The following is an 11,300-nucleotide window of genomic DNA, read 5'->3' as shown; positions in this document are numbered from 1 at the left end:
GTAAAAGTTGTTTTTTGTCCTTATCAGTGCCTACCTCTTTGGTTTCCGTGGTGATATGTCGATTGCAGGTCCAGGAGCGGCCTTATCCATTGGAAACATGTCCACCCACATCTCAATGCGACCCTTTTATAAATCCAGAGGATCAGTTATGATCAAAATTCTCATTCACTGCTCTTGACCAATCGACTAAAGTTCTACCTGTTCGATCCCTGGCTTGTCTGGGTTAAGAAGGGGCCTGGTCTCCACATGTTCAGGAACGAGCTTGCAGCCAACACGAGGAATTTCCTCCCAGTGATTCAACACGATCAGGGCTAAATGCTCCTCTGTCTGCTTCTTCAGACCTGAGGGATCATTCCAAATTTAAAACAGAAACTGACGTGGGAAAAGGCTAATTTAACTAAATTTTCAAACATTTCATCAGATAATATTTTGTGTAAAAAAAAAATCATAGAAGCACTTTAATTGGTTACAGTTTTAGAAAAAAGTGGAGACTACCATTTTCATCCTCTATTTCTGTTGGTCCAGTAAAAATTCGATTTGCCACTTTGACTTTGCCTCCTGGTCCATAATGAGGTCCATCAACCTTCCCTTCCTTGCAAAGCCTTGCTAGGATCTGGCTGGGTTTCATAGGGTCCCTCCAGATGTTGTATCCATGCCTAAAATCAACAGATATCTTAGATATATTTAGGCTGTAATTTGTACATCTTTAAATATAAAGGAGATGCAAAGAAGGATTCAAATTGAAATCAGTATTCCGGAATTGTTGAGCAACATTTCTAACCTCCTGTTACTGTTACCTGTGCTGCAGCACTAACCATAAGTTGTGCTTTGTTCGAATCTGAGCTTAGCGTAAATTATTCTCTTCTCTATCTTTAAATTTCTTGCTCGCACATTTTGTTTTTTGGTTGTTCTGACCCTCTGAGACCGCATTCCCAGCACAGCCGTCCAGACAGCCCAACATTTACTATGCCAATAAATACTAGACATCACATCTACATTATTTTTGCAGACAGTACAAAATTGCAAATCATATTTGACCTGGAAACTGATCTTTAAATCTCAAAGGTCAACGGCTAAACAATAACTAAATGGAAAAAGAAATCTATAACAACGTCAGGGGGAGTGACGGCTTAGGCTGGGAGTGGTGGCCTAGAGGCTAGGGGTGTCATGATGGGTGTCACAGAGAGTAAGCCCAAGATGCAGAACACACACGGAGGCACTGGTAAAAGTCCAAAGAGTTTATTAAAGGCACAAGCACATGAATCACAGTTCAGGCAGGGGACTGATTCGCTGGGGGCTGTGCGGGGAAAGGGAGATGGCTGGATTTGAGCTTCCAGCTCACTGCAGGGAAACAACAGGGGAAATCCACATGGGAACCTCTTAGGGATACTCCACAGGGGAAGTCGTCAGGTAGCATCCACGTAGAATTCTTGGGTTGGCTCACCAGGGCAGATTAGCAGGTTAGCTTTCCTAGAGCGTCAGGCTTGGGACTGGCTTCCTATGATGCAACTCTCCCAGAGCTGCAGGCCAGAGACAGGTTGCCAGAGAGACAGTTCTTCCAGAGCTTCACAAGAAAACAGGAGGTTAAGCTCATCCAGAGCTTTCACGAGGAGACAGGTGGCTAAGCTCATCCAGAGCTTTCACGAGGAGACAGGGGGTTAAGCTCATCCAGAGCTTTCACGAAGAGACAGGAGTCCAACTAAGATCAACACTGCGGCGTGGAATCAAGGTTTGAAGGCAGCTTAAATACTGTGGTCCTCCTGATTAGTAGATCAGCCACAGGTGTGTGGGAGGTTCAGCTCAGGAGGACCCACGGCGCACTCTGCTGGAGGCAGAGGGTAATCTCCAGAACCTGACAGTGACTCCAGCCCTAAGGGAAAAAACAAAGAAAGCAGAAGAGGATCCTCGGCGCCCTCTGGTGGGCAAGCCTGAGGATCCCAACAGAGCCCCCCCCTCAAGGGCGGATTCCAGACGCCCCCTGAAAAAAAAAAAGGTCCAAAAAACAAAAAAAAAACCAACCCACCCAGGGCGGGCGGAGGGGGCACTAGGGCGAGGAGGGCCAGAAACAACAAAAAAAAGATCCAACAAACAAAAAACAACCCACCCAGGGTGGGCGAAGGGGGAAACAGGCCAGGAGGGCAGAAAACAAAAACAGAGTCCAGAACAAAAAACGATCCACTTATGGTGGACGACAGCAAAAGAAAACCCAAAAACTTTCTTGGGCACAGTCTCTGGTGGCCGGCCGAGGGACCGGCAGCGGGACAGATTCTCAGGTGACCGGCCGAGGGACCGGCAGCTGGACAGATTCTCAGGTGACCGGCCGAGGGACCGGCTGCAGGACAGAGTCTCAGGTGGCCTGCCGTGGGGCCGGCTGCAGGACACAGTCTCAGGTGGCCTGCCGTGGGGCCGGCAGCAGGACACAGTCTCAGGTGGCCTGCCGTGGGGCCGGCTGCAGGGGCGTAGTTGCTGCTCAGGAGGTCGACCGTTGTGATGAAGGTGGAGCAGCGTCTTAGGGGGACCACCGCCAGGCCGGAGACAAGGTTGAGGTTCAGGAGGCCGGCCTAAAATCCGGCAACGGAGCAGAGTCTTAGGTGGCCGGCAGCGGGGTCGAAGGCGACGCTGACACTCTGGGGGTCTGCCGCGGGACCGGAGGCGAAGCTGATGCTCCGGGGGTCTGCCGCGGGACCGGAGGCGAAGCTGACGCTCAGGAGGTCTGCCGCGAGGCCGAAGGCGAAGCTGACGCTCTGGAGGTCTGCCGCGAGGCCGAAGGCGAAGCTGACGCTCTGGAGGTCTGCCGCGAGGCCGAAGGCGAAGCTGACGCTCTGGAGGATGACGCCCAAGCTTCAGCAGGTACCCCCACGGGGGTACCCCTTCCCCTCCTCGGCAGCTCAGGAACAGTCTCAGAAACAGCCGCCGACTGCGGCTCAGGAGGAGGCTCTGAGGAGACTGCCGACTGCGGCTCTGGAGGAGGCTCAGAGGAGACTGCCGACTGCGGCTCTGGAGGAGGCTCAGAGGAGACCGCCGAGTGCGGCTCTGGTGGAGGCTCTGGGGAGACCGTCGAGTGCGGCTCTGAAGGAGGCTCAGGGGAGACCATCGAGTGCTGCTCTGGAGGAAGCTCTGGGGAGACCATCGAGTGCGGCTCTGGAGGAGGCTCTGAAGAGGCCGCCGACTGCGGCTCTGGAGGAAGCTCTGAAGAGGCCGCCGACTGCGGTTCTGGAGCAGGGTCTGGAACCGAGGAGCCCGCCAATTGCGGCTCCGGGTCAGGAGCAGGAGAGCCCGCCGATTGCGGCTCTGGAGCAGGGGAGCCCGCCGATAGCGGCTCCCGAACAGGAACAGGGGAGCTCGCCGATTGCGGCTCCCGATTAGGGACAGGGGAGCCCGCAGATTGCGGCTCCCGATCAGGAACAGGGGAGCCCGCTGATTGTGGTTCCACCTCTGGAACTGGAGGGAACGTCCATGGAGGCTCAAGTTCAGTCTCTGAGGAGGCGTGAGGCATTTGTAGAGAGCTCTTGGCGATCTGGAGCGCCTGCAGAGAGGTCCTAGGAGGCGTAAAGCCACATACCTCGTATTCAGACACCTCCTTTAAGTTCTGCTCAGGGGTCTCTGGACGGCACAGGGCTAACTCAGGGGTCTCTGGACGGCACAGGGCTAACCCAGGGGTCTCTGGACGGCACAGGGCTAACCCAGGGGTCTCTGGACGGCTCAGAACCGGCTCAGGGGTTTCTAAAAGGCACAGAGCTGACTCGGGGGTCTCTAGACGGCACAGAGCTGGCTTAAGGCGACGCCTTTTCTTACACCGAGGAGTCTTTGGAGCTAAGTTAACAGGGTTACTGGCTGATTCTGGCAAGAGGCTAACTGTTTGAAAAATAAGGGTTCCAGAATGGATTACTGATTCAGAGGCTAGGTAATCAGGCATGGAAACAGGTTTTGAAACTAAGGTGATGGATTCGGGTGTCTGAACAGGCTGGCGGAGATCTCTAGCTGTTTGACGTGTAACTGGTGGGCCAATTTTGAGTTCCTTAACAGATGGAGCTAACTGACGATCGAGTAAATTAGAGCTGAGACTGACCTGGTGACGAAGGAAACTGGAATCCTGAGACTGAGGGTAGACGGCTCTGGGTCTAGTTGGTAGTTTGATGTCTAATCCAATGGCTAGCTCTATGAGGTCTTCAAGGTTAGTTGGTTTATCGTAAAATGATAGCTTATTTCTGACTGGGTCGTTTAGAGCTAGGAGATAAGTGGTTTGGAGCGCAGACTCGTTCCACCCGGAAAAAGCTGCTTTTTCAAGGAAATCAGAGGAAAACTCGGCAACGGACCTATTACCCTGTTTTACATTTAGAAGGTAGCGAGAAACGGAAAAACATGTGACCTGATTGAAAGTTCTTTCAAACTCCTGGGTGAAATTCTCAAAAGTGCAGCTTTCTCGGATATTTAGCGGAAATTTGGTCTCCGCCCATTCAAGGGCTTCACCAGACAAAAAAGAAATAATAAAGGCTATCCTATCTTTATCAAAACGAAAATTAGAAGCGTGAAAACTAAAAAATAACCGACACTGAAATAGAAATCCCTTGAGCTTACTTGGGTGGCCAGAAAATTTCTCTGGTAGAGGAGGACCGGGAGACGAAAACGATGGCATGAGTTCTGACCAGAAAGGAGGGTTATCATCTTGACTCGGAGGTGACGGACGGAATTTCCGAAGTGACGAAACCGGAACCGGAAGTTGAACAGGCGCCATCTTGCGATTCCCACGAAGCCCGTGGGAACTTGAAACGATTGTTTTCTTAGAGTCAAACGCGGATTTTAACTCACGGAGGGACAGAGTGTGATCAGGAGTAGGAGCGTCCTGTTTCTCAGAGCTACGACGGGGGTGATCTGCTGGGCTTTGAGTTTGGCCGCAGTGTTCTGTCATGATGGGTGTCACAGAGAGTAAGCCCAAGATGCAGAACACACACGGAGGCACTGGTAAAAGTCCAAAGAGTTTATTAAAGGCACAAGCACATGAATCACAGTTCAGGCAGGGGACTGATTTGCTGGGGGCTGTGCGGGGAAAGGGAGATGGCTGGATTTGAGCTTCCAGCTCACTGCAGGGAAACAACAGGGGAAATCCACATGGGAACCTCTTAGGGATACTTCACAGGGGAAGTCGTCAGGTAGCATCCACGTAGAATTCTTGGGTTGGCTCACCAGGGCAGATTAGCAGGTTAGCTTTCCTAGAGCGTCAGGCTTGGGACTGGCTTCCTATGATGCAACTCTCCCAGAGCTGCAGGCCAGAGACAGGTTGCCAGAGAGACAGTTCTTCCAGAGCTTCACAAGAAAACAGGAGGTTAAGCTCATCCAGAGCTTTCACGAGGAGACAGGTGGCTAAGCTCATCCAGAGCTTTCACGAGGAGACAGGGGGTGAAGCTCATCCAGAACTTTCACGAGGAGACAGGAGTCCAACTAAGATCAACACTGCGGCGTGGAATCAAGGTTTGAAGGCAGCTTAAATACTGTGGTCCTCCTGATTAGTAGATCAGCCACAGGTGTGTGGGAGGTTCAGCTCAGGAGGACCCACGGCGCACTCTGCTGGAGGCAGAGGGTAATCTCCAGAACCTGACAGTGACTCCAGCCCTAAGGGAAAAAACAAAGAAAGCAGAAGAGGATCCTCGGTGCCAGTGGCGGATCTAGGGGGCGGCTACTTGGGCTGCAGCCCCGGATGTTTCCCCTAGAGCCCCGGATCTCGCTTCTGAGCTGATCTGAGTAAAATGTGCAGTACTGGATCAGCAAAGGCAGGAAAGCAGCCCGTAGCATTCCCGTGCAGAAGAAGAAGTTCTCACCAATGGCTGTTGCTAAACAGACTGATGTTCCAGGGATGTGAAGCTCTGACTGACTTCCAGACATTGTTTTTATCCCGGTGGTGTATGAAATTCTGTTCCCCTTATTTCGGGAATCGCATTGAAGCCAGAGAGGCGGACATGGCGGATGGGACCATTTTCACGACGCGTCTGATCGATTTCTCGCTAAAATCAGCTATAATCATGTCACGGTTGCAACATCCAGTTTAATCAGCAGCTGTTGTTTACAAAATTGTAAAATAAATAAATAGACGAGGTGCTTTAAAGCTATTTTGTGTTATTTTAAACGCCAAGAAAATCGTCTTTTTCCAACTTCTGTCACTTAAACCTGACAGAAATAAAAGTCAGTCACCAAACACAGTTTTCCAACAAGTAGTGAGTATTTATCATTTTTCATTGCTGATATCAGAGAATGGAAACTGGCTGATAGCAGGACACAAATATTACTGAAAAGATGAGAGTGTAGACTTTCTGATTTATCCCGTTCTAATGTAAAATGTGACAGATTACTGGATTAAGGACATTCCTAGTATACTACATGATATCACACAAACAATTTTTGAGAATCTGGAAACAGATGCTTTTTACTTCCCAAAGATATGGGAGGAGGAGAGACTTGATGTTTCAGCTGCCTGAAATAATCCGTTCCTCCTCCATAACATGGGAAGAAATTAATTTACCTGCACATTTTTAACTGTGTTTATTTCTCTCTTCATCAACAACAAATCCTCTGGATTTAGTGACATTTGATCATTATTTGCCAAAGTTATGAGAGGGGAATCATATATTTTAGCCACCTGATATAATCCGTTCCCCCTTTGATGATCTTTATGAAATATATTTTCTGTTTAAATGTTTATCTAACAATTCATAAATATTCAAAAAAAAAAGTTCAAACCAAAACCCCTGGACATTGTTTTCCAAGTTTGAACATGTTTCTTAATTCCAAATGTCTGGAGCAATGCTACTGCAGACATTTGGAATTGAAAATTAAAATACATTAAATAAAGATAATCCAACAACTATTTTGGATTTAAAAATATAAAATAATAAATGTTTTAAACATGATATATGAAAAATAATGACAGTTTCACTGGATTTGTTTATTTTTTTTCCCATGTTATGGGGAAACGGATTCTATCAGGCGGCTAAAATATATGATTTCCCTCTGATAACTTTGGCAAATAATTATCTAATTTGACCAAATCCACAGAATTTGCTGTTGATGAAGAGAGGGATAAACACAGTTAAAGGCTTGCAGGTGAATTCATTTCTTCCCATGTAATCGAGGGGGAATTGTTATGTGTGATAGCATGTACAGGTGCTGGTCATAAAATTAGAATATCATGAAAAAGTAGATTGATTTCAGTAATTCCATTTAAAAAGTGAAACTTGTATATTATATTCATACATTACATACAAACTCATATATTTCAGATGTTTATTTTGTTTAATTTTGATGATTACAAATGACAACAAATGAAAATCTCAAATTCATCATATCAGAAAATTAGAATATTGTGAAAAGGTTCAAAATTGATGGCCCCTGGTGCCACACTCTAATCAGCTAATTAACTCAAACCACCTGCAAAAGCCTTTAAATGGTCTTTCAGTCTAGTTCTATAGGCTACACAATCATGGGGAAGACTGCTGACTTGACAGCCGCCAAAAGACGACCATCGACACCTTGCACAAGGAGGGCAAGACACAAAAGGTCATCGCTAAAGAGGCTGGCTGTTCACAGAGCTCAGTGTCCAAGCACATTAATAGAGAGGCGAAGGGAAGGAAAAGATGTGGTCGAAAAAAGTGTACAAGCAAGAGAGATAACCGCACCCTGGAGAGGATTGTGAAACAAAACCCATTCAAAAATGTGGGGGAGATTCGCAAAGAGTGGACTGCAGCTGGAGTGAGTGCTTCAAGAACCACCACACACAGACGTATGAAAGACATGGGTTTCTGCTGTCGCATTCCTTGTGTCAAGCCACTCTTGAACCACAGACAGCGTCAGAAGCGTCTTGCCTGGGCTAAAGAGAAACAGGACTGGACTGCTGGTGAGTGGTCCAAAGTCATGTTCTCTGATGAAAGTAAATTTTGCATTTCCTTTGGAAATCAAGGTCCCAGAGTCTGGAGGAAAAGAAGAGAGGCACTTCATCCACGTTGCTTGAAGTCCAGTGTAAAGTTTCCACAGTCAGTGATGGTTTGGGGTGCCATGTCATCTGCTGGTGTTGGTCCATTGTGTTTTCTGAGGTCCAGGGTCAACGCAGCCACATACCAGGAAGTTTTAGAGCACTTCATGCTTCCTGCAGCTGACCAACTTTTTGGAGATGCAGATTTCATTTTCCAACAGGACTTGGCACCTGCACACAGTGCCAAAGCTACCAGTACCTGGTTGAAGGACCATGGTATCCCTGTTCTTAATTGGCCAGCAAACTCTCCTGACCTTAACCCCATAGAAAATCTATGGGGTATTGTGAAGAAGAAGATGCAATACACCAGACCCAACAATTCAGAAGAGCTAAAAGCCACTATTAGAGCAACCTGGGCTATCATAACACCTGAGCAGTGCCACAGACTGATCGACTCCATGCCACGCCGCATTGCTGCAGTAATACAGGCCAAAGGAGGCCCAACTAAATACTGAGTGCTGTACATGCTCATACTTTTCATGTTCATACTTTTCAGTTGGCCAACATTTCTATAAATCCTTTGTTTTTATTGGTCTTCAGTAATATTCTAATTTTCTGATATGATGAATTTGAGATTTTCATTTGTTGTCATTTGTAATCATCAAAATTGAACAAAATAAACATCTGAAATATATGAGTTTGTATGTAATGTATGAATATAATATACAAGTTTCACTTTTTAAATGGAATTACTGAAATCAATCTACTTTTTCATGATATTCTAATTTTATGACCAGCACCTGTAGTATAGTAGAAATTTCTTTAATCCAGTAATCTGTCATATTTTACATTAGAACGGGATTTAGAAGAAAGTCTACTCTCTCATCTTCACCCTTGGGGCTAAGCCCCTGATCTCCTAGGATCCTAGATCCTCCCCTGCTCGGCGCCCTCTGGTGGGCAAGCCTGAGGATCCCAACAAGGGGATTGTGCTTGGAATCCAGGGGTTCTGAGTTGACTGCCACTCTGGGTCCCTGAGCAAGGGCCCTTTAACCCCAACATTGTTTCCTGGGCACCGCACAATGGTAGCCCACTGCTCCCCCACTGCTCCCCCAGGGGATGGGTTAAATGCAGAGAGTTAATTTTGTTGCTCTGTACTTGTGACAGTGTAATAACATTAAAAGCTGGCAAACTCGGTGACAAAGTTACTGTGGTAAGAGGGTTTTGATCCCCAAACTCCTGGCTGAAAGTAATGTGCGCTGAACAGTCAGACCAAGGGCATATCCCCTTGGTCAACTAGACAAGGCAGATCATCAGTCGGAGCATTGTGACTGGACCCCACACTTTCACAATACTCACACTGAGTAGCTTGACGCAATGCCACAGGTTGCTCTGTACTTGCTGTAGAACCGATTCTCAAGGTCGATCTTTGTCTCCCCAATGAGGTCGTCTGTGCCAACCAAATCCCAGTCATAAACAGAGACTGTTAACATTGACTCCATAGGGAAGGTGGCCTCAATGTCAAAGGATCTGAACATGGAGAAACAGATATTTCAACATGTGTCAGATTTAGATATGTTCAACAAACTACTGCATTAAAATAAGGGATCTAATTTCAAATTTCACCATATTTTACTTCAAACTTCTAAATTAAGTAACTATGATCAGCTATCATCAACTTTTTGCCAACTCACTTCCCAAACACAGGGTTTAGCTGCTTAGAGATGTAGTTCTCTTTGTCTTTGATTTCTGACTTGCCCAGCTTAATGACAATGTATGGATCGGCCTTTCCATTGATATCAGCAGGATGTAGGTCTGTTGCCTAACAAGAAGGTAAGAAGAATATTTAGATAAACTATAGATGATAGATAGACTATTACATTATTTCAAACATTAAGAATTTCACCTACCCTGACCACATAGATACGAACAAGAACGCGGATGGGATCATTATGAGGAATGCTCTGGAACATCCCCATATTGGGATCATAACCTACTTCTCTTGTGATCTCCTGAGAAAGGGGTACTTTGTACATACATAAGGAGCCCTGGATTGCAGAAAGATGGGGAAAAAAAATGGATGTAAGGGATATTTTCTGAGCCAGAGACATTTTCACTGAAAGAGGCGGTGAATTAAACATTTTCTCTATTTCTTGTTCTGCTTTAAGGCAGTCTACAATCCTTCAAGAATGTTGCTAAATCTCCTCTGTTGACTGGTTAGATTACTGCCTATTTAATGTCAAACCTTTAGTTTGGTCATAACAGCAATAGTACCTGAGTGGGCTATGCCGCAGTTGTGTTCCTACCTTGAATCTGCCCACAATCCTGTCATCATCCAGGGCGTGTTCGTCATCATCTCCGGCTTTTCCTCTGTATAAGTTGAAAGTGTGAAGCCAGTCCTCAAAGTTTCCATACTCACTTTCCAGCTCTTTGTTGTACACCTGCATAGGAGAGCCCATAAAGATTCAAATGTACATGAATATATAGCCGTTTGCTGGTTAGCTGCCTGTCGAACTCACCATCATTTCTTCCACTCTTGTTTTAGGAGGCCGTTTCTCAGAGGCGTCCGCAGCATGACTTTTCTTTTTGTCCTTGGAGATCTTCTTGTCCTTGAACCTTTCTTTCATCCTGGAGCCTTTTAGATGGAGCTCATCAGGTCTGATATCTGCCCAGAGGGGAATTAGAAAAGGCTATTATAGTTGGAGGGCAGATGGGGGAAATCTCTGACATCCTGAGGGTATGAGAAAGATTTCATTTTGTTAGTCATATACTGCTGGGGTTTCAAAATGTTCAATAAAACACATCTAACCGGTACATTTTGGGCAAAAAGTAGATAAGATTTGTGTGTTTAATTTGAGGGTTTTAAACAATGTAACAAAAAGTAATATGTAGAAATAAAAACACAACTTAATAAATATCTGCATGTGAATGATTATGAGTCATAATCGGGTTTAATCATCTCATTACTTCCATCCACCTTCCCCTCTGTGAGACAGTTATGAAGACAATTGAATGTAAAACATTTAGTGTTAGAGCCAGTTGGGATTTTTATTTTGAGAGCAGGTTTTACTAAAACCTGCTGAATACGGATCACATGCTCTGACAAAAAAACGGGTAAAAATTGTGAGAAAGAGGGCTGCTCTTCCATAGTGTTCCTGCAGGAGTGAACCTAAAACATTTTTAATTGAAAAACCAGAGAAACTTTCAAACTTAGTATTAAGATTAAAGTTATGAAACTTCTTTTTTTATTGTACTTGTTGCATTCTATCACTGCAGGTCTTCAAGGTATTAATGGAAACTGACCAGTCCCTGACCTAACTTACCAACTTTTACGAAAATAACA

At 46.0% G+C, this 11,300-nt stretch overlaps 1 protein-coding gene across 1 annotated transcript in view; it reads right to left on the bottom strand.

Moving 5' to 3' along the window:
* Nucleotides 1–11,300, bottom strand: part of otofa (otoferlin a) — a 114,036-nt gene that overhangs the window by 16,229 nt on the left and 86,507 nt on the right. Inside the window, exons 34-41 of the mRNA XM_038281669.1 lie at nt 10,477–10,622; nt 10,264–10,398; nt 9,868–10,005; nt 9,652–9,779; nt 9,317–9,487; nt 496–656; nt 199–341; nt 35–123 (exon numbers count right to left, since the gene is read on the bottom strand). Of these exons, the coding sequence (XP_038137597.1) occupies nt 35–123; nt 199–341; nt 496–656; nt 9,317–9,487; nt 9,652–9,779; nt 9,868–10,005; nt 10,264–10,398; nt 10,477–10,622 (1,111 nt within the window). The remainder of the gene's footprint in view (nt 1–34; nt 124–198; nt 342–495; nt 657–9,316; nt 9,488–9,651; nt 9,780–9,867; nt 10,006–10,263; nt 10,399–10,476; nt 10,623–11,300) is intronic.

This window comes from Cyprinodon tularosa, unplaced genomic scaffold (genome assembly GCF_016077235.1).
Source record: "Cyprinodon tularosa strain WSP-4 unplaced genomic scaffold, ASM1607723v1 ctg173, whole genome shotgun sequence".
Taxonomy (NCBI): domain Eukaryota; kingdom Metazoa; phylum Chordata; class Actinopteri; order Cyprinodontiformes; family Cyprinodontidae; genus Cyprinodon; species Cyprinodon tularosa.
Note: the sequence above shows the minus strand (reverse complement) of the source record. Positions and strands in the feature narration are given on the sequence as shown.